Here is a 23,353-nt window from a genome sequence, read left to right on the forward strand (position 1 = left end):
GTCGGAGGCTCGACACAGCGAAGAAACGCTTTTCAAGCGTCCCATCCCTGCCAGAAACTCGGCCCCCTTCGCGCATGCGCTCTATAGTCATCACAGTATGAGGAGTGCAGAGAACAAGTAACGTCAGAGGTAAACAAGCTTTTATGTTTCTCGTTTACATATTCCACGCTCATGTTTGTAATTAAAGTGCAGAGACATTTTATTAAATATTCCGCTGGCCGACAGGAGGCCTGCGGCTGCTCGCAGCGGTCAGTGGGACTTGTCAGCCTAAGCTGCTTCAGCAGCAGCGAACTGTTAGCTGTGTTAGCTTCTGTATTCACAGTCAATGGAGAGGCGATCCAACTCCGCTGAACTGCACCAGCTCAGAGGACAGCTTTAAACATGCGACTGTATCTTCTCTTACGCTGGTGTCTTTTACTGAAGTGTTCTTTTAAAGTACTTTCCGCTTCGTCCGGTGTCAATCTGTGCTAATATTTAGAGCTAACATTGATAGCATTAGCATCTTAGCCGCTGTCAAATATCTGTTAAGCTAGACAGGGGAGGGACATTTAGAGCGACTGACGACCGAGACAGCCAATAAAATTTAGAGTAGGCGTCCTTAGGAGTCTTCAAGACCAATTATCTTCTTCTACTAAGAAAGCTAAGGAATAGCAAGCGGAAAGTCAAAAAAATGTCTGTTTCATTCATTACAAACTGTTCGAGTTTAACATTCGCACATTTGTTCAGTCGAAATTCAGACTGCACCCGTGGAAAGCTGATAATAACTACACTAAAAAAAGTTGGGCTGCAACCGTTATCAGAGACGGGCGCAACGTCATCATATGTATGCCGTCATCACGCAACTTGACGTACAGTAGCGTTCGCGACCTTTGACCTTTGTGTGTTCTTGCTTATTTATTTTTTTAACTTACAACAATAGTTTGCAAAAATAGAAGAAAAAAGAAAATTCAAACATTTATTTGTTAAGATAATAAATACAATATGGGGGAAACTGTAAAGAAAATAAATCTTTGGCATATCTAGAGTTTGAGTTTATTTAGGAATTTGCTTAGTTCAACCTATACTCTGTTTTTAAGTTATTAGAATGGACCGCCTTTGAGTTTTTATTCACCATGTCCATTTACACTTGTTGTTCCACAAATAATGAAACATAGCAAATAGAATATTTATATCCAACATTGAGGATAACCGCTGTGCTCCATCAAAACAAAAGAAAATGGCTTAAAAATATTGAACTGTCAAATAAACTCTCCACAGTAAAATGACAGAAAATGCTCACATCAACACTTCCTGTGTTTTTGTACCAGATGAAGACACCTCCGGACCGATCAGGCATCACATTTGAAGTCGGAGCCAAACTAGAAGCTCGAGACCACCACAAGAACTGGTCAGAAGACTCCTCCCCACCACCTTCCACACACACACACACACACACACACACACACACACACACACACACACTTATTCTTTCCCTTAGGGGTCGTCACAGCAGATGATCTGCCTCCATCTCACTGTGTCCCTGCATCCTCCTCTGTTACTCCAACCACCAGCTCCATATTCAACAGCCTTTGCCCAAGATATCCACTCTCACTCTCCTACACACATCATAGCCACCTCAGCCTTTCCTCCCTGACTCTGAGCCCTCCCTCTGATGCACTAATTTCTAATGCTGTTCATCCTGCTCACTCCTAGTCAACATCTGAACATCTTCAGCTCTGCCTCCTGTACAACCAAACATCACAATGGGCCTCACTACAATCTTTTAAACCTTCCCTTTCACTATTGCTGCTCTCCTTCTGTCACTAATCACCCCGACACTCATGTCCACCCTCCTTGCACTAACACACTCAAAATAACAAAAATTAATTGTTTGTTTTACTGAGCTTCTGCTGTTATGATGTACCCACTCATTCAAGCTTTTAAAGTAAAGTGTGGGTTAGCGACTTCTTAATAGTCCCTTTGTTATGAGTCTGATCTGTGGAAATCCGATGAGTGGATGATTCATTTAAGTTCCCACAGCAGTTCAGCCAACATACAGGAAACTTTCAGATACTGGTGATGATTTTTTTTCCAGGATTTTAATAAAGTATTTAACTTTGTTATGATTTTTAATCCACCAAATAACAACAAAAAAAGGAACAGACTTATATTAAATGAAGTAACACTGACTCATTGCCTTAAAGATATGCAACCAGCTGTGCTCATGTGTGAATTCAAAAAGCCCAACCTTTCCTGTGGTGCGTAAATATCCTCTAATTTGTAGCTAAACAAAAGCTAATTTTGAATGTGGAAATGATAAAGATTTTTGGGAGAACATACTTCAAATTTAATGGTGTACTAAAAGTTTGTCCTTCTTTTAGGTACACGGCCACCATTGAGAAGATTGATTATGACAAAGAGCGGGTCCTGATCCACTATCTGCAGTGGAGCCGTCGCCATGACGAGTGGTTTCAGTGGAACTCACCGTACCTGCGGCCGAAGGAGCGAGTCAGCCTGAGGAGGCAGGGCCTGAATCCAATGCGATCACAGCCGGTATAGAACATGTTAGACGTACACAGATGTTTCTTTTTAAATAGTTTTTAAAACATCAGTATCAGTGTCATGGCAGGGATGCTGATACTGAATAAGATTTTATTTTTCTAAGATGCATGAACTGAAATAATATATTTAATTCCTGCATATAAATCCTAGATACTCTGCATTTGAAGTAAATGTGAAAATATCAGAAGCCTGTACTACAACTTGGTTCATTGTATCCACAATATATTTCTGTTATCATTTACCCCACCATCAGTCAGGACGTGGACAGACAATGAGGCTATCATTTTAAATACATTTGAGGAGGTTAGGCTCATAATACAGACTGACAGTGAAGCAGCTGCTGTGGACAGAGCAGCAGAAACTGGGTGTGTGTTTTAGGGCTGCCACGATTAGTCGACTAGTCACGATTATGTCGACTATCAAAAATTTCGATGACAAATTTAATAGTCGACGCGTCGTTTGAAGCTTTGTAAGATCCAGAAAGACGCAGGAATAAGTAGTAGGATTTAAGAGTGTAATAACGGACTGAAACAGAAGGTGGCAGCTCTGCATGTACAAAGATGCCAGCTGCCATTAAACCCCGAAGAAGAAGAAGAAGAAGCAGTCTCCAGTATCATAGCTGGCTGTGTCCCAATAGACCCTGTGCACGAGAAAATGCTAACTTCCTGGTTTGAGACCGGATGTGGGGTTGTACATTTCCGGTAGCTTTACTTTGCGGTCAATCGCTACTGTGAAGATATCCTCCAAAATCATGTCCAAAACTCGAAAACGGAAAGATCGCGTTAAGTTACAAAGAGCAGAGGCGGGAACACTCACCGCTGCTGTGTCATAAAAAAATGATCAATTTTGACGTTTAAAGCGTTTAGATCGATCAGTTGTTTACATCACTCAACACAAGCAGAAGTGCATCACTGCAGCAGAAGACACATCGTCCACATTCAGAAGCACATCTCTGTATAGAGACTGGTCTCATGATCTAAACAGGCAAATGTTCAGCATTCAAACTACAGGTGAACAATAGTCAAACCAGATGTTTCCCCGTTATGTTGATATCAGCTAGTCAAGTACACACCTGCACAGCATGTTAACAAACCGTGAAAAAAGCCACACAAAAAATGAATGACTGCTGGTAACGGTTTCTATACATTAGTATGTACGAAGGGTATGTTGTGACTTACCTTCAAAATTACAGCGGTCCCTCGCTATAACACGGTTCACCTTTCACCTCGCTGTTTTGCAGATGTTTTAGTGCAAGTTTGCATGCTTATTTTTTTTCTTCTATGCAAAATGGATAGAAGAAGGTGAAATAAGTACTTCATATTTCTACAATCTGGAGAAACGGAGGCAAGAGAAGAAATCTATTAATACATTAAGTGTAAATGGGGAAGACTATAGCAGAAGAAATACATAAATTTTATTCAAATTTATACTCATCTAAATATTTAATTACTGATTCCTTTACCTTTTTTGATGAAACTTATATTCCAAAAATCGATTCTGCATTCAGAGAAATTTGTGATTCTGATATATCACTGGATGACTGAGATCAAGCCTTAAACAAACTGAAAATGGACAAAGCTCCCGGTCAGGATGGCTTGACTGCCATCTTTTATAAATTCTTCTGGAAAGAAATAAAAGAATTTTTCTTCAAAACTATTAGGGAAATCATTAGTAATGAAACATTAGCAACGACAATGAAACAGGGTCTTATCTCCCTTATTCCCAAACCTGGTAAAGATAAAAGATTAATCGATAATCTACAACCAATTACTCTATTGAATACAGATTATAAAATTCTTGCTCATGTTCTTGCAAACAGATTAAAGGACGGCTTAGATCAGATTATTAGTGAAACACAATCTGGGTTGCTTAAAAATCGTTCCACAATAATATTAGACTGGTTTTAGATCTACTGGATTATAATCACTTAATTGAAGATGATGGTGTGATTCTTTTTTTTAGACTTTTATAAAGCATTTGATACGGTCGAACATCCTTTCATTTTAAAAGCTTCACAGTATTTTGGTAAAAAATTCATAGATTTAATTTCTTTATTATACTCTGACTTCAATAGTTCTATTTCTTTACCTTTTGGAACGTCTGAACGATTTAACATCAGTTGAGGAGTCAGGGGTGTCCAGCTTCTCCGTTACTTTTCATTATTGTAACGGAACGTTTAGCTACTTTCATGAAACGCAATCCAAATATTCAACCACTGAATTTGATGGGAGCCCCATTGATCACAAGTCAATTAGCAGATGATACTACACTGTTTTTAAAGAACATGTCACAGGTTTCTCTCGCACTAAATGAAATTTCACTATTTTCAAAGGCCTCTGGTTTGTACCTGAATATTAGAAAATGCGAATTATTAACTATTCATGATTGTAAACCCAGTATCGCTCTTAACATAGCTATTAAAACTGAAATTAAATATTTAGGCATTATAATCTCAAAGAATGCAAATAATAGAGAAAATCTAAATTTTGAGCATATTACCCAGAAATCTAAAAAGAGCCTAATCAGCTGGTTACAAAGACACCTCTCCATCTTACTAAAACAGAAGGTATCTCTCCACTGATTTATCCATCACAATGCTTATGTTTCCAATAGACTAATCAACAATATAAATCAAATTAACTTTAATTACATTTGGAGAAACAAGCAACATTATGTTAGGAAGAATGATGTAGTGAAGTCATTTGAAGAAGGAGATTTGAATGCGACTGATTTTGAAGCAATGATGGTTCCATCAAACTCAAATGGTTGCAGTCTTTCATAAATAACTCAAACAGTATTTGGTTTTATTTCCCCAAAGTAATTTTCGAGAAGCTTGGTGGCATTGAATTTCTCTTAAAGTGTGACTTTGAAATTTCCAAATTACCAATTAAATTATCCAATTTTCATAAACAGGTTCTCCAGTACTGGAAAATGATTTACAAGCATAATTTTTCTCCACATACAAACTCGATTTGGAACAACAGATGTATATTGATAAAAAGAAAATCCATCTTTTATAAGGATTGGATGGATCATGGAATTTGGACCGTTTTACACCTTTTAGACAATGACAGCAATTTATTATCGTATAATAAATTCATAGATAATTATGGCTTATCATGTACTCAAAGTAAATTCATTACAGTTGTGAAAGCCATTCCCCCTGCAATGATTCAGATGGCTAAAGCCAGTTTAACCTGTTCTTCCTCTATAATTCGTGAACCGTCCTTAATTATTGATGATCGTCAATTTAAAGGAAAGACATGCAATAATAAATTTTTAAGGACGATTCTAACCAAACAACTTTTTCCTTCTCAATTAAAAATTAAATATTTGTTTAAAGATTATAATTCGAGGTTTTTGACTGAGTATCTTTCTTTTCCAATTCCACCAAAAGCAAAAGAAAATCACTTTAAAATCTTAAATGCCATATACCCATCCAAGGACTATCTTCACAAGAAATTCAATATAGATACGAGCGCATGCACTTTTTGCTACACTGATATTGAGACTACAGAGCACCTTTTTTATTCATGTGAAAGCTCCAGATGTTTTTGGAATGATTTTCAGTCCTGGTTAACCTCTAAAAATATTGACTGCCCTTCTCTAACCTTTCAAGTAATTAGATTTGGCCTACAAACAGAAAATAAGAAAATAGAATTTGGGATTAACAACTTATTTATAGTTGCAAAATTTTTCATTCATAAATGTCGCTTCTTGAAAATTACTCTGATTTTTGCTGGCTTTAAAAATGAAGTCCTCCTATTGAAGGCTTCATTAGACAAGCATAACTTAAATAAAGCTTGAATTTTTGATGCTGCTTTTAGACTGATGTAGCTGGACTGTGTGTGTGTGCGTACGTTTGTTTTTGTTTTGTTTTCTTTGTTTTTGTTTTTTAATTCTTTTTTTTTACTTTATATGGAAGGTCATTTAATGTACTTTATGTTATTTCTGACCTATACTGTTCTTTGTTCGATGGCTGCTTTGTTCTTAACCACCCTTACTTGTACATATTTTTTTGATTTGTAAGATATGCGCTGTAATTGTTAATTTGTACAAATTTTTAAAAAAAACACTTCGAATTGGGACAGCCGTCGTTGCGTGGAGGTGATGTAATCGCACTCAAAATGCGTACTTCAAGCGTGCGGTCTCTGAATTGGGACACAGCCGCTGTGTCCAGATTTACGGGCTGCATCGTTAGGAGGCCGCATTTGATTACGTTACAGCGACGCGACGAAGGCTTTCCAAATTCGAAGATTTCTCCAAATGCGTCCTCCTTTTCCCCGAATTTGAAGGATGAGTCGGATGTATCCTTCGTGGCCCAAATGATCCCAGAATTCATAGCGCGACCCAGCCAATTCCTGTTTCCAACAATGGCGGCAGCTACATAGTTTTAATATTACTCTTTCTGGGTCACAAAGTAAACTTTTAACACATTTTTCGGCGAGAATGTAGCTGTGCAAACTTCAAATGTCTGCTCGGTTTATCAAGACATCACAAATTTGTAAAAGTGCCCCGACGTTTTCGGAGACGTCTGCTACCCACCCACTCGATAGCTGGAGGGTTCTAGGCTCACTAGAGCCGGCGTAAAACACCAGACTCCCTTCACTACCTGTTATATTTTAGATGGGAAGGAGCAGACGGCTGAGTTTATTAAACTCCATCGAGACAATCTGCAAAATTCATTAAAAGTTTAATAAACTATCATCTTGTCTTTAGTTAGCACAGACCTTAAACACTTAAAGCTGTAAGCTAATGATAGTTATATAAGAGCAGATGCATCCTGGTGCAATAAGCTGTACGTTTTACAGCCAATGGATGATGATCTGACTAGTCGACTATCAAAATAATTGTTTGTGGCAGCCCTAGTGTGTTTTAATAATGTTGGTCAAGAAGACTAGAAAGATTATGACAATAATAAGTTGAAGCTAGGAGAATGTTGACTGCGTAAGCTAACAGATGTTTTCTCTGCGACTCAGACGTTTGTTTCAGGCTCAAAGGTTCTGGCCTGTTGGACCGACTGTCGTTTCTACCCGGCCAAAATCCTCCGTGTCAACAAGGACGGTGAGGTTCAGCTGTGACCTTTTACCTCTGCTGTTTTTCTACTGTATTCTACTGCTGGTTGATTTACTGATTTTTGGGGGGGGAAAAGGTCAGTGCAGCTGTTTATCACAAGGTTGTCTGATAAATCACTAAGCACCTACCATCTGCACCCCTCACTAACTTTTGGCTATTCAATGGACCCATGCATATGTTTTCTTTCATAGTTTATATCGTAACGATTCAGATTGCACTTAAGAAGTAAGGAGGTCTTAATAATACTGGGAAAAAATGAGGTGAGAGGCCCAAAATTTCAGCCCACCCCTCTGTGCTTCTTGTTCCAGTAACTTGACTAGTATGGAGGTCGGATTGTGTGTGGGTTCATTAATTACACTAAGTTACTCTACAATATAAGTCAGCTAATCCTGAGTGCTTTTCCTGATTCAATGATATTAATGATATAATGCTGCTTACATTATTTTTACAGTTGAAGCTGATACATTGGACTGTTAAAAGCGTTTCATTAAAGAAAAGTCAAATAAATCCTGATTAATTCATACTAAAAACTCTGGTTTGGAGTCGAGTTGCTGCCTCAGGTGGGAGAGGTGAGGTATCTCTGGGCTTTGTTGGAGGCACTTAGGTGGAGATTGAAGCAGGAGATTGACAGAAGGGCTGGTGCAGCTGGGTCTGGTCTGTTGTGAAGAGGGAGCTGAGCTTGAAGGCGAAGCTGTCAATTTACTGGTTGATCTACATTCCCTCTCTCATATGTGACCCCGAGCTGTGGGTAGTTACCAGAAAATAAGATTGTGCATTCAAGTGGCAAAAATTGGGCTCTCCCTTCAGACAGAGCTCAGAGCACAGCCGTGCTCCTTTGCATCAAAAGGTGCCGGTTGAAGTGGTTCGGTCGGCTCTGACCCAGATAAGCTCAGTGAATGGATGGGCGTCTTTTATGTCCTCCCTTCATGCTGTTTGACTCCCGCTGTCCGTCTTTGGGTTGTTTGTGCTGCGTTCCTGTTGTTACTGAAGCGAATCGGCTGTTTTTGGAACATGATTGATCTAAACCTGGTGTTTGTTTTCTCCTGTGTCAGACTCCTACACAGTGCGATTCTATGATGGCGTGGTTCGGACTGTGAAGCCCACCAAAGTCAAACCTTTCCAGGAAGTAAGAAATGCTTCTCTCTAATTGGTCCTCGTCTACTCAGTGTTTCACACAATCACAACGTCTTTGATCCTGAATGTGTTTGTTTTTGTTTGTTTGTCGTTCTTAGAAATCCAGATCTGAGAAAAGTGCTGTGGGAAGCGAGGGATGGGAGGAGGGTGAGAGTGAGGAGGAGGAGGAAGGAGGAGAAGGACAGGAAGAAGAAGAGGAGGAGGAGAAAAAGGAGGAAGAGGAGGCAGATGAGAAGGTGACAACAGAAGAGACCGATGCAGCTTTGGAGAGGGAGGAGGACAGGAAGAGGAAGGCAGAACCTTCATCCTCAAATCCACCTGCCAAGAAGAAAACAGATGACAGTAAGTAAGATGACCTCTGACCCCAAGCGCCCGCACACTGTAGATCTGTCCAGATGTTTGGAGGCTCTGCAGCTCGTCAGCAGGAGCAAATTAAAATGGTTAACAATGGTCTGTCTCTCTTCCAGGCAGAAGCAGTGGAACTCAGAATCAGCCAATCACAGCTAACTCCACCCCCCCAGCAGCAGCAGCACTTAACCCTGCCCACATAGACAGAGGTACACTTATCTCTGTAAACAGATATCTGCACAGGAATATGGAGAATACATAAAGGGTTTCTGGTTTCCACTTGTAGTCCGGGTTGAGTATGCACGAAAAAGTGAGGTCCTGTTTGCCGAAATGAAACCTGAAAACCTTCAGCTACAATCTAACAACAACTTAGGCTTTTATAAGCTTTTCTAAATATGTCTGCATTAGAAAAGCCACAACTGGGGCAGGGGGCTGCAAGTCTCATCCAGAATATCAACAGACGACACCGGCGGCTCTGCACCAGCAAATCCTACAGCAGCAGACTCACTGATGGTGCCTGAAGTCGACAGAGGAGGACTTTAGACATGCGTGTATTGGTCCAAACATGAGAACTCCACAGAACATGTGCACATTTTACATGGTTCTCTTAGCTTTAAGACGATGTCTGTGGGGACTGTCTCACTCAGGAGGACAGCAGACATAGTTCTTATTAGACCTGGGTGAGATGGACAAAACTGGGACATGTTTTTCATACCAGTCAAATCACTATTTCTGTCCAGCTTAAAGATGACCTCTACTCCAAAGTGAAGATAAAATGTTAATTTTGACTTAAATATTAATTATTTTGTGTCACACATTGAACGTGACTAATGTGCTGTAGAATATTATACAGGTGTACTTTGAGTACATAGTGCTAGTGTATGTGAGCATATAATAAAGTAAAATCTTAATTTTGACCGGTAAGAACGTTCAAGCCAACCCGAGGATAAAACCACGGTGAATGTGAGAAAATCCAGTTCTTAACAGATGAAACACAGTTTAACTTTGTTCGCAGGTGCTTCTCTTATTTGGATCAGTAAGTGGTTATGCTTCTGTAACGTACTTGACCTGTTTGTTTTATTTAATCTTTGTTTCAGATGTCCTGCTGGAGCGTCAGGCTCACCTTCCCACCACACACAAGTTCAGCAGAGAACCATGTAAGTCCCTCAGTCCTCCACATAAACACAAAAGGTTAGAACGTCTCGATGCATGCTCAATCATCCAGGTAAGTAAATCCCAGGACTGCTACGACCAGATGAACAGAATCAAACTTTGGGGACAAAAGTTTAGAGTTTAAAAGTTGTTTTTTTTGTCTAATGAAAAAAGTAGGACAGATAAAGACTGTCGGCTGCTCAATCCACACTTGTAATGGGGCGGGAACAGATTGAACATGAAAGGATATCAAATGTTTTAATTGAGAAAATTTGATGGAAGCGACGCCTCTCAAGAGAACATGTACAGGGTGATGTTTCCTCTGTGTCTTAAACATCTCCGAGCCAAGGAGACCAGCAGCTGGACTCTTGGAAGAGGAATCTTGTCCCATTTTTAGGTTAAAGCTGCTCAGCAGTCCTGGCTCTTCTTTGGTGTCACCATGCTCCAAATGTTTTCAGCCGTGCTGTTGGAATCGATGCTTTATGTGATTTTAGCATTGTTGTGCTGAAACATGAAGAAGATGTAGAAGTCAGAGATGCAGGCTTTTAAACTGAGCGCTGATATTGAGCCACAGGGTCTCCCTTCTCTTTTTCCAAAAGTCATTAAAACATTTGTCTGACATCGGAACAGTTTTCTGTGAGTTTTGGTTCAGAGAAGACGACGTTGTTTCTGACCGTGTTTAGATGTGGCGACGTGTTTGCGTGATGGAGCTTTAACCTGCTGCCTGAAGATCACGAGCATCGATGCTGAATTTCAGCCTCCATCCGCACGCAGATACTTCTCCAAATAATCTATAATAATAATTTATGATTTTATTTTATTGTAGATGATGAGACATTTAAAGTCTTCACAATCTCACATTGAGAAACATTATTGTGAAATTGTTCAGTTTGTAGACAGTTCTTTGCAGATTGCTGAACCTCTTTAGTTCTGAGAACGTCTGCCTCTCTTTATACCGACCTGCTGCTAATTAACCAGATGAGGTGCAACACGTTCCTCCAGCTGGTCCTTTCTTACTGTCACTCACTTCTCCAGCGTTTTGTTGTCTGAAGCATTTAATGAAATGGTAAAATGTCTCAGTTGAAATATTTAACTTGTTTTCTGCTTTATTGTGAATAAAATTCATAAGATTTGCAAATCATTGCACAGCATCCAAACTTTTGTGGAACTGTGGTTTTTCTTCAGCTCCAGAGGAATTTTAGATGCCGTCTTAAATTGACAAATTGTGCTTCTGAGCAGACATTTAATGTAGCTTCCTGTCCTCTCTTCGTGCTTGGGGTTACAATACAAAGGCATATTATCAGTGTGCAGCTGCTCCCTTCTTCTTTCTAAGCATGAAAGTGCTGAGGTTTCCTAATCCAGTCCCACAGCAGTTAGAAACACTCGGTGTGTCCTCTCCTCTCAGTGTACAGGGTGATAAAGAACCAGCCTCCACCCATCCTCTCCATTGAGCTGGACCACAACCCCTTCAAGTGCCCTGCTCCCGGGTGCACTAAGTCATTCAGGAAGGCGAGCCTGCTGCACTACCACATCAAGTACTACCACACCGACCAGCAGCTGGAGGAGCAAAGCAGCGCGGAGGAGGCCGTGAGGTCGCTTTATGTCCCACGGATTAGATACGGTGAGCAGAGGGCGGTGAGTTTAACGCTGACTGGAGCTATTTTGGGTTGTTTTAGGAGGAAGCGATCTTTTTCAGAGGGTGGCGACTTGGTGTCAGACAGGAGGAGTGAGAACTCAACCAGCGGAGAACATGGCATCATGGGAACAGGTACAGAGCAGAGCACAACATCAGCACATAGGAGCAGAAAACCAGGCCAACCAGCAGCGTTGGTGTCATTTCTCTCATGTGTGCCTGTTAGTAGAAGCCAAGAAGGATGGGGGGAAGGAGAAAACGGGAGGACTGGATAAGAAGGAGAGGAAGAACTTCCTGCGAATCAAACTGAAGAAGAAGAAAAAGAAGAAGAAGAAGAAGAAAAGTCAGACGGGTGAGACTCATTGTGTCTGTTGACCTTCTTAAACTGAGATTAACAGGTTTGTAAGATATTTGGAGCCTAAAATCAGAGGTCTGCTCTCATCTAACAGTTTGAAGTTCGCTGTAGAAGTGTCATATTTTACCATCCATTTTCTTTCACTTATCTAAGTCAGAGTCATGGGGGAGGTCAGGTTGTCCCAGCTTCCACAGGGCGAGAGGCAGGGTACACCCTGCATAGGTCACCAGTGTGTCGCAGGGCTGACAGAGACAAACAACTATCCAGACTCACATTCACACCTGTGCCCAGTTTAGCATCACCAATTAACCTAACCCCACTAACTGCATGTCTTTGGACTTTGAGGAAGACAGGACCCCCCAAACACGGGGAGATCATCCAGTCTCCATCCATTTCAGCTACACTGGCTTCCTGTTGAATTTCAGTACATTTTAAGATGCTGGTCTTGACATTTAGAGCCTTGCATGGACTGGCACCAGCTTACATCTCCGATCCGCTACAGCCCGATGTCCCCAGCAGGTCCCTGAGGTCATCTGATCAGGACTATAAAACAGACTAAGATGAGAACTAAGGGTCACAGAGCTTTTAGCCACTGTGGACTCTCTCCCTCAGACATTAAGACTGTGGACTCGGTCGTTGTTTTTAAAAAAACAACTCAAAACTCACCTTTTAAAACAGTTTTTAGTTAAATTTCTGCCTGTTTTATATTGTCTGTTTTACATTTTTATTATTTGTTAAATTATGTGCAGCACGTTGTGATTCTGTCTAGAAAGGTGCTACATAAATAAAATTGTATTTATTATTTATCTTCAACTCACATTTTATCTGTTATTGCACTTATTGCATCCTCAAATTTAAATAGAGTCCCATCTGACAGAAGTGTGAACCTGCGCATTAGTAACACTGCAGAAAATGAACTGCAGCGTGTTTGGCTCAGATTTGCTGTTGAGGGCGTTTTGGCTGCTCACAAACACGAGTGTAACGGGAAAGTAAAAACATTTATGTTTTGTTGGAAACGCTGCAGACGAAGCTAAAGCACCTTCACCACCTGTTTGTGATTTAAAACTCCTCTTTTTCAGCTGCTTCTCATTAGTTGTTGTCATTACTGTGAGTTACTGAGCACCAGAACAAGGTTGACAGCGTCCATGCGAGCACCGAGCGTCCAATCATTTTGTTGCTTCTCTCTTCTTCTCATCAGGTTTCTGCAGCAGCGACGATGAGAGCTCAGACAGACCTCCGATCACTCTCAAGCTCTCAACTGAACATCACAACACACACGTGCAAGGTGGGAAAACACACACACATTAATATCACAAACACTGATACGATGTAAAAATTCAAAAACTGAGTTTCTGTACTTTTAGCCGACGATGGCAGCGATTGGTCAACACTGACAGCAGAGAGTGGAGAGGACACGCCCTCCTGGCCTGTTGGCACGGAGACGGAGGAGTGTGAGGTGGTGAGGTGTGTGTGCGAGGTGGACGAGGAGAATGACTTCATGATCCAGGTGAGACACACAGGAATGATTTGTCTGTAGCTGCTTTTAAAACGAATCCACAGAACTGACAAACAAGTCTGAAAGGAGAGAAATGAATCATGGGAAATATTTTACATCATTCATGTCCATCAGGTTCTGTTCAATGTGAAAATTTTGTCTTTATTAGGACTTGTTTTGTCACTGAAGGCCTTTGTGTCAGGAATGCTCAGAAACACAGGATTGTTTCGTGATGCTGCTGTGACGTGATCCCAGTGTTTTCTCTGTGTGTGTCTGTAGTGCGAGTCGTGTCTGTGCTGGCAGCACGGGACCTGTATGGGTTTATACGAGGACAACGTCCCACACAACTACATCTGCTACTACTGCAGACAGACCGCAGGTAGGATTCACACTGTGAGCACTTACTGCTGTGCCGAGCCTGTGAAAGAAAGCAGGTAAAGGTGGATTATTTGATAGTTGGTGTAATATAAAACTCAAAGCTTGCATTTTATATGTTACAGCAAAGGCCTGGAAAAGTTCCTCGACCCCTTGTCGAGTGGTCGTAGGATAGCTCTCTGTGTTTAGGTGAAAGTCAAAGTGTGTGTTTGTATTGTAACCTTTTCTGACTGGTTGGAGAAGGACATGTGACTTATGTGTGTTTGTACCTCAGTGAGTGTGTGAGGCTTCGACGACACGAGCTCCACAGCTCAGGCTGAAGCCGTTTTCAGAGACCTGCTGGCTCTCTGTGGGTTCCTGTGTGGTGCTCGTGCTTCTCCTCTCATCTTGTTTTCATCTGTAATCCTCATTGGTCCAGGTTGGCGGTGTGCTCAGCGTTTCCGGTCTGAGCCCGACTTGTTGAAATCCGGTCACATGTTTGGCCTGTCGTGTGTGAAGGAGAACTACTCGGAGGTCAACGCCTCCAAGATCTCACACACCAGCCACCTGCTGGCGCACACGTACGGCATCAGCCAGGTCCTCAGCGCCCTGCAACTCAAAATCAGCCTGCTGCGGTGAGTGCGATCGCTCCGGCGGCTCGGCTCATCTGTTCGAGCCCGCAGAGACGTTAGCTCGGTCTGACTGTGGCCGTCTTTCCCCACAGCTCGCCGTCCCACCCCGACCAGCAGCTGTGGAGGTCACCGTGGAAGCAGGAGGAGAGGCACAGACTGACGTCCAGCCCGAGAGGAGAGCCGCCCGTCTGCTACGTCAGCAGCGAGCACTGCTATCAGAAGCCTGGAGCATCATGGGAAAAAGGAGAGGAGCAGGAGAAAGAGAGGCCGATGGTGACGGTGAAGCAAGAGCGCAGTGGCGAGGAGAAGGTAGAGACTCAGCAGACACTCGTGTAGCCTTTTAACTGTTCACACGTTTCCTACTCAGAAAGCCGAAACACTCGTTCACAAGTGCTCACCAACTCGCTCCACTGCCCGAGGTAACAGGACACAAAACATTTTCATTTATTTGTGCTGTTCACACTGATGGGGGGGAAACGGACGACCGAATGAGTCGTACATGAGCAATAAACTCTAAGCTCGGATTTCACTCCTGCATTAAGGCTGAACATCATAAAATCAGAGCTGATTATTTTGAGCAAAGACGATGAATCTCTTTTTCTGTCTCCTCAAAGCTCTTCTCTGCTGTGAATTTGAGACGCGTGAATCTTCAGCTGTTGGGAGGTTTAGGTGTAGTAAAAAAAACAAAGCCTGGCTCACTGAGACCTTGAGCAGAAGCAGCGCCTCACGCTCGCAGCGCTAAGCTCCTGCTGTTGCTATGAGACCAGTGAAGACCAGTTAGAAGCTCATTCTGGTGAATGTGGAACTATTTTTACCTTTTACTGAGTGTGAGGGGGGGGGAGCGAGAGCTGCAGAGGATACTCTGTGAAGATACACCAACAGAAAAGCTGTAACAGGCTTCCTCTGCACAATCACACAGCCAGAGATTTTACAAACGTAAGGCTCGTCGGGTAGATCATGAAAACCTGTCATCTGTTTGATTTCATGGGGACTTTGTCGTTTTTCAGACCAGTTTCTGATCCTGAATTGTTTTATTTCTCTTAACTGTTGTAGAATTCTTGTAGAATAGAAAGAATACATCATTAGTAGCAACGAAATGGAGCTAAAAATAAACGATTGATGGAGAATCAATAAGTGAAACGAGCAGATCACAGTGAATTTACTTAAGTGGACCAGAAGACAAGATGTGAGATGTAAGAGAGATTCTTACATCCAGAGAGGGTCACGGAAATAAAAGGTTTCGACAGGTGAGCCTGTGGAGGGATTGTACGCTCCTCCTGTGATTGGCTCATGACTCTGTTGCCACCGGTGTCTTTTTCCTGCAGTAGAGGCTGTGGCCGTAAACTGTCTTTGAATTTTTATCTAAATCTTAAGGAGATCACCTGTAAAAAAGAAAATAATTATTTATTTATTACAGAATAAGCAGGCCATGACTTGTAAAACCTAAATTTCATATTAAATTGTAAAGTTACTGAAATATAAACTGGAGATGTAATCTAATAATATTCTAATTTCAGTTCGGCTATTAGATGAAAATCGATAAAAACTGAAAAATGTCCACCTGACCCTTCAGAATCAGCTGATCTCTTTGAACTTTTTAAATACAGCAGAAACTGCAGGACTCAGAATCCAAAGCCAGCTTCATTATCTGTTTAACCAACTCTGAGCATCACGGCTTGTATTGTAGCTGCAAGAGGTTTAACACTGTGATGTAACAGAAACAAGGACCTGGGGGTCTGTGGGGGCGAGGGGGAGGCCGCATTTTCTCCAGAAAAGGGAATTTTCAAGCATCATTGGCAGAGTGTCGTTATTCAAACCTGCTCTCCAAGTTTGTCAAATTCACTGAAAAACGAATTAGTCTTCGTGTGTCTCTGGCTGCTGTTTGTTAAAAGCATCTGTCATTCTCTCCGTGTAGGAAATAAAACCTGAAGATGTCAACAGGAGCGCAGCTCACACCGCCGCAGACAGAGACGCCACCGCACTCACAGATGTGCACAACATAAAAACAGAGAATCACGCAGGCGGCGGCGAGCAGGCGCACACTCGGACGTGCGCAGCGGAGCCTCGCGCGGCGTCGGTGGCCGAGTGTCAGCTGAACCTGCTGGAGCACATCGAGTCCCTGCACCAGCAGATCAGCGCCAGGATGGACGTGATCGAGAGAGAGCTGGACGGTAACGCACACGTTGAATGTAAAAGACAGAGTTGCACACAACACTCCACATTAATCATCATTCAGTGTTATTAAAATAGTCACGGTGGCTTCGTCTGGTTACGAAAGCAGAGAGAAATATTTAGAGAAAGAAGCAAGTAAGTAATTATCCACCGCGAGCTAGAGCCATTCTAGCTGGAGGAGAATAATTACTGAGGCGTGGGAGGAAGAAGAGAGAAGGTTCGGTTTTTGCGTCGCTTCACTTGGAGGGGTCGTGAAGCTCATGCATCCTGATCGCCGTGTTCCTGCCTGCTGCTCCACTTTCACTGTATTGATTATTTAGACCTGACATTATTGTGAAAAAGTATCTATTGCATCTTCATTGCATGTTTGGCCTTTAATTTAATTGGGATTAGAGAGGTCTCGCTTCACTGCTGTACATCATGTATCTTGTGTGACTGACAGCAGCGCGTGCCTGAGCGTGATACAGCAACGCTGGGTTGGACGTGATGAGGCGTCAGAGTCGTGCTGTGCTCCTAAGTTACACCTCGGTGTTAGTTTGTGTCCACATGTGCTCGCTGCTGGTCGTAAAACTCGCTCTTCTCTGTCTTCAGTTCTAGAGTCCTGGTTGGACCACTCCGGCGAGCTCGAGCCTCCTGACCCTCTGTCCCGCCTCCCGCAGCTCAAACAGCGAATCAAACGGCTGCTGTGTGACCTGTGCACCGTGAGGCGCCTGTCGGTCTGCCGCTGACCGCCCTCCCTCTGAACTCTGACGAGACAAAGAGCGTGAAACTCTGAGTTGACTGTGGTTTGTTTCCCTGCAGTTACAGGACAGCGCCCCCCTGTGGTGGAGAAAAGGTGCTCTGCAACAAGATGGTGTTTTGTTTTTTTTAATACAACGCGACTGTTCCTGAAACGCCTCCAGCCGGACTTGAGAGCCCGTGTGAGCACCAGGCGAGGACGAGTTAGGTCATTGATCAGCTGTCATCCGTCTCATCGGGACGGGATGATGTTTGTCTCTGTGGAGGCTGAACGGACGCGTCGTCTGCCATCAGCTCGTTGTTTTTCTGCCAGCCAGCATCAAAGTGTAACAACGCACACAAAGGATTTGGATATCGTATATTTTCTAATTGTACTAATATTGCCAGTACTAATAATTGTTTGTTTGAAAGACTCTTGGAGGGTTTTACAGTCTGGTGAGACCAGGAGGTTCTTAAGGGTTGGTGACCACTAACTGCCTTTTTTTTTAATGTTAGGAATCAGTGCGATGTGGAGCAACAACAAAACGGCTTCAGTGTTCCTCAGGAAGGATACCCTTCAAGCAGCTTATTTTCCTACCCACACATATTTAATCTGACTAATTTACTGCAGGACATACCCCTTACTTTTATTTTGAAAGTCACTGCTTCATTGTTGTGTGGTTCCTGATGACTGATGTCATCACCGCTGGGGTGGGGCAGCACCACAGGTTAATTAATCATTGATCAATAATCATTATGCCCAGTGTGAGGCCAAACACCTTTAGTTTATTTGTCACTTCCAGCATGAAGAGACGTTTACACGTTTGTGTAAAGCCACGACTGATTATGACGACTCGTGAGCGTCTGTGGGACTCTGCAGCAGTTTCAGGTTTCAGCGTTTTTGCTCAGCATTGGACTGATTCCAAGCTTTTTTGTCTTCTGTAATAATTTAAACCCAGAATGGAGCAGCGGGCTTTGTACCACACTGTGAACAGTGAGGCATGTTTAGGCTGGTGTTATACAAATCTTGAATATGGTTCAGTTTTCATGTACGTAAAGCTCTGAACCAGTCAACAAAGATGCAGGAGGTCATCACTGTGCAGACTGCAGCAACAACCAGGCAAAGCCTACTGGGGACTCAGTGGTGAGCAATGGCCTTGATCTGTCCCACGGGCCATGGTTTGTTCCTGGTCTTTGACTGAAGGAATGATGTCACAGATACATGCAGCTGAAAGAACGTGTGGGCTCAGCCGTAGAGCGGACGAGGGGCTGTGGCGTCCCCGAGGGAGCTCAGAGTAGTCGCTGCACCTCCACGTCTAAAGGAGCCCGGTCATGAAAATTGCAGAGGGAGTCCACGCCTGGAATACCTACTTAGCCCACTGCCACCAGCAGACGGGCAGAAGGAAGATGGAAAAATCAGCCGCAGGTTAACAGATACTGAGGTTTTCCTTTCACGAGCTGTTTCAGTTGCTAATTTGAAGTTGATGCGGTCAGTTTAACCGTTTCAGACAACTAAAAATTCTGCTCCTGCATTTTTCACTCATTCAGAATCAAACAGTATATCTTTTAAAAGCACAAAAACTCGACACCAAATGGTGTGAACCACTTATAAAGAGCACAGAAACAGTAGCTCTTTGTACTAATCTGTCGTTTCTCACCTCTGCTGAGCGCTGTTTTCACTACAAGTGTCCAACAAACGAAATGCTTCCAGACTTTCAGTGTCTTCAGTGGAAAAACAGGGTTTAAAAACACGCATGTTTAAATGGATGTAAACAGCTAACTGCAGAGCCGATCACATTCAGTTCTGTTAGAAAGTTATTCGGGGAAATTCTGGGAATCATTTTGCAGGAGGAATTCATCCATTCGTGGTATGATTCACTGCTGGCTCGAGCTGTGAGAGGTCACCCAGATGAGGTTGTGGTGGCAGACTGTCATTACAGTGTCAGCTTTGGCGTCCTGTTGGTGTTTCTCTGTTAAAAGCCTCATTGAGGGAACAGTTTTCTTCCCCTCCTCCTGTCCTCGTTGTTCAAATAGACAGTATCTTGGGTTGTGAACAGCATGATACATTTTTTATTCTGGACTCTTCAGTGTTAGCTTTGCTTAATTCACAGTTAATAATTTATCTGCTCTGTTTGAAACTGTTTCAGCTCGTCTGCCTTTAAGGCTACTCTTTCCTAATTGGTTGCTCCTCTTAAATAGAAGATTTGGACAGTAGGTGGGTGGGGCTTATGTGCCTGAGATGACGATATTAGTAATATCCTCTTTCTGTGACATCATACAGATCCAGGGATAGAAAAAAAGCTGCCTGATATGTGGGCTCACAGCAAATTGTTCTTCATGTTAAACATGAACTTCCACGGCTGGCCCCAGAAATAAGGAAAAGCAGAGTATGTCCCCGGCTTTTTATTTTTTAACAGCTGGCTCATAATAAGTTTTATATGTATGAGTTCTGAACCAGACTGTCCTGCACAGAATCAGATGGAGAAAACTGCAGGTGCTGTTGTTGGTGCAGTCTGCCATTAAAGCAAACAGCCTACTGTTAGATTAAGAAACCCCAGCAGCTTTAAAATGTACATATGTCTGAATGAAGTTTTATATTCTTGAACAAGAAGCTAACTGTATATAGCTGTAGATTTTATTTTGATAGAATGGCTTGAAAGTGGAACTTTCCAGGAAAACAGTTCATTTCATGTTATTTTCCTTCAGCGTCTCGTTACACTCTGAAAAACTTACCTGCTTAACGCTGATGTGTCTTTAATCCAACCTGTTGCTTCTCTTCAGTTTTTTAAAGTTTTATTACCACGCCGGCTAAAGATGCTGTGTTACGTATCGCAGCCCGCAGGGGCGTCTGACTCAGACCACATGAACTGTATATAAAAGATGGACACATAACATAAAGTCACCAGAACAGCGCTTCCTGAGATTGGCAATATCAGGAAGCGTCTCATAGACATTTCATCCAATCAGACCGCTTTTCACAGCCACAGTCGCCGCCCTCTGCTGGTCATCAGAAAGCAGGTTTAAGGCATTTACGTCTTTCTTTCATATACAGTCCCAAGTTTTCATTTTTATATTCATACTCTTGTTTAAAGCACGAGGAAATGTGTTTTTCTGAGGAGTTGTAGCTTTGAATAAAGGTATAAAATCCCAGTCGGTGTGGTTGTATCACATTCAAGTGTCTGGATTTAAAGACCGCAGTGCTTTCCAGATTGAATACGTGCCCACGTGTTCATTACTCCTGTTTGTGGTTTGAGTTATTTTTAAAGATTTATTTACTATGATCAACTTTTTAGTTCAACAAATGAGCACATCTGGATGCTTTTCAGCTATTTAAAGATATAATTTGCATTACTGAGACGACTTTTTAGGCCACATGTATCCCAGCATTAATGAGTCACGCTGGGCGAAGGAATTATACAGATCACACAAACAGAACAGCTTGGAGAGCTTTTTTATTTTAACTGGAATTGAACGGATTAGAAAAGATTGATACTTACTGAAGAGCTGAGATTATGCTTCAAATATAATCTAAAATCCAGTCTTCAAATATGAGATGAAAATTATCCATAAAACTGGCAAATATTTATCATTTCAAATGTAATATAACTGACCCCGAGATGTTTACAAGGTAACACACAGAGCACGAGTTACTCCCTAACCCAAAGCATATTCCTGTTTGTTTCATGCAGTTTTTGTTGTCCCGCTGAGACACTGATGGGTTTTTCTTTGTGTTTAAACCTAAAATCAGAGGCTTTAATCTGAATGAGAGGTTTTCCCAGGCGAAATCAAAAATGTAATAATGATAAAGAATAAAAAGGTTGGAAAATTAAACAAAAAATGTGAGTGAATGGAAAAAAACCCATTAACATACAGAAATGAAAAGATGGAAACTGTTAAATGTGTGATCGTCTCTCAAACAGCATCTACAGATTATGCTGATCCAGACTTTAGGTCACAGATTAGTCCTCAGCAGAGAAGAGAAAACTCACGTTTAAACCTCTGACGTCCATCATCTGCCGCTCTTCACTGTTGAAGTATGCGGTGCCGTCATGCTCTGATCTCAAGAGCAAACCAGCGTCATTGATACCTACGAGTGAAGAAGGGATATAAATGGCCTGCAATCTTCAGCAGTTAGTTTACTAGATTTGACCAGGATTTCATCATTAAGGGACGGGATGACATTTTATGGTTCTTTCCATCCCATGATCTTCACTTAACTCGTGTTCATGTTAACAATGAGAGAAAAAATGGTGAAAATATTCAGGACAGCAACAGTTTTGAGACACCTGTCCTTTGATAGATGTGTCAGTGTGTGTGCAGTGACACAGAAAGTGTTGTGTTCAGGTCCAGTCAGCCAGATGGTCTCACTGTGCGTCCGCAGACCACCGGGACATTTCCTGTTGGCACAGACTGTGTTACACACTACAGTCCACTGAGCAGCAACATAAAAATGGTATTTCCAGGATTTTATAGACGAGCTGGGACAGTAAGGATTGCATCATTAGTCTGATAAACAGGCCTGTAATCTCCACACAATTTCCAAAAAACCCAGGACAACAGCCTGTAAGACAGATCAGCTGATCAGAATATAAATGCAAAAACACAGTCCTGGTGGATAAAGCTGCTCAGAGGAACTAAGGTCTTTGATCCATTTGTTTCTGCATGGTGACCAATATTTGAGCTTAATCTCATTGTGCTGGACGATTTTCAGCTGCTGCTGAAATAATTTGGACTTTAATTTGGTTTCATTTCATCTGTTTTTACAACATGCACAAAAAGAAACCATTCTTTTGTTTTTTCAGTTTGAAACTAAATGCCAGGATTTTGTTTCTCTTCTTGCCAGAAAACCGAACATCCCATCTGGCTTCCTCACTGGTTAACTCTCCATTACTCCTACATTAATGAAGAAACTACCAACTCAAAGTTGGTAGAGAGATAAAATGTAATCCTGTGTTTTGTCTCAGACTGATTATTATTTCCTGTTCCAACAGGACTGTGCACAAAACAAGGTCCACAAAGGCATGGATGAGTGAGTTTGGTGTGGAACTGCGCTTGTGGAAGAATGTTCAAAAACTCTAATAAACCTGCACAAAGCCTTCTTAGAAGAGTTGAAGCTGCTATAGCTGCAAAGGGTGGTCCGACATTATATTTGACCCTATGCATTAAAATTGGGATGTCACTCAAGTTCACATATATGTGAAGGCAGACAAGCGAATACTTTTGTTAATATAGTGTGGCATAAATATATCGTAATATAACATAAAGTCATTGCAGGTGTGTTATTAAGGTTTATTAAATATTTCATTCTTTTTTAACACATTTACAGTAAGAGGAAGAACAAACCAATGTCTCTACATACAGTCATGAAACAGAAAGTACACTCTTTGAGTAACAACATTTAATATATCAGGACATAATAAAAAGCATTGTGTCTATTTCAGGACTTGAAATGAGGTAAATCCAACCTTAAACGAACAACACGTGATATATTACACTGTGTCATTGTTTACTCCTCAAGAGGTGTGTACAAAATGTAGTAGTCCCTTACTGCTCCCATAAAAGTTAAGCAGGTCAGTTGGTTTGATTAACCGATTATCAGGATTTGGGAGCACCTCTGTGATAGAGAGGTGCTGTACAAGAGCATTCAGGTGTGTGAACACAGTGCCACAATCTTTAAAGTGGTCGATGTTCCAGCAAATTCCCCTCAAGGTCAGACTATACAATGCTCAGAGAAATGTAAAAGA

At 41.9% G+C, this 23,353-nt stretch overlaps 1 protein-coding gene and 1 long non-coding RNA gene across 3 annotated transcripts in view; one reads left to right on the forward strand and one right to left on the reverse strand.

Moving 5' to 3' along the window:
* LOC146551313 (uncharacterized) overlaps positions 1 to 23,353 on the reverse strand; it is a 34,249-nt gene that overhangs the window by 9,040 nt on the left and 1,856 nt on the right. The window contains exon 2 of the long non-coding RNA XR_014890126.1: positions 21,599 to 21,696. This is a non-coding gene — a long non-coding RNA (uncharacterized LOC146551313). The remainder of the gene's footprint in view (positions 1 to 21,598; positions 21,697 to 23,353) is intronic.
* On the forward strand, positions 25 to 20,759 carry LOC146551314 (PHD finger protein 20-like). 2 transcript variants are annotated; one of them, XM_085258757.1, is made up of 18 exons: positions 25 to 129; positions 1,308 to 1,387; positions 2,361 to 2,532; positions 7,521 to 7,605; positions 8,670 to 8,743; positions 8,850 to 9,093; positions 9,219 to 9,308; positions 10,197 to 10,256; positions 11,657 to 11,843; positions 11,928 to 12,019; positions 12,114 to 12,236; positions 13,438 to 13,524; positions 13,604 to 13,746; positions 14,014 to 14,113; positions 14,528 to 14,723; positions 14,813 to 15,029; positions 16,636 to 16,891; positions 17,484 to 20,759. In XM_085258757.1, the coding sequence occupies exons 2-18, from the start codon at positions 1,308 to 1,310 to the stop codon at positions 17,618 to 17,620; spliced, it is 2,343 nt and encodes a 780-aa protein (XP_085114883.1). In that variant the 5' UTR covers positions 25 to 129; the 3' UTR covers positions 17,621 to 20,759. The 2 variants fall into 2 exon arrangements, with proteins under 2 accessions (XP_085114883.1, XP_085114882.1); XM_085258756.1 differs by having other exon boundaries at positions 47 to 129; positions 12,111 to 12,236.

This window comes from Mchenga conophoros, linkage group LG20, assembly GCF_057382185.1.
Source record: "Mchenga conophoros isolate Kocher_MC1m ecotype Shallow Benthic linkage group LG20, M_conophoros_male_GT1.1, whole genome shotgun sequence".
Taxonomy (NCBI): Eukaryota; Metazoa; Chordata; class Actinopteri; order Cichliformes; family Cichlidae; genus Mchenga; species Mchenga conophoros.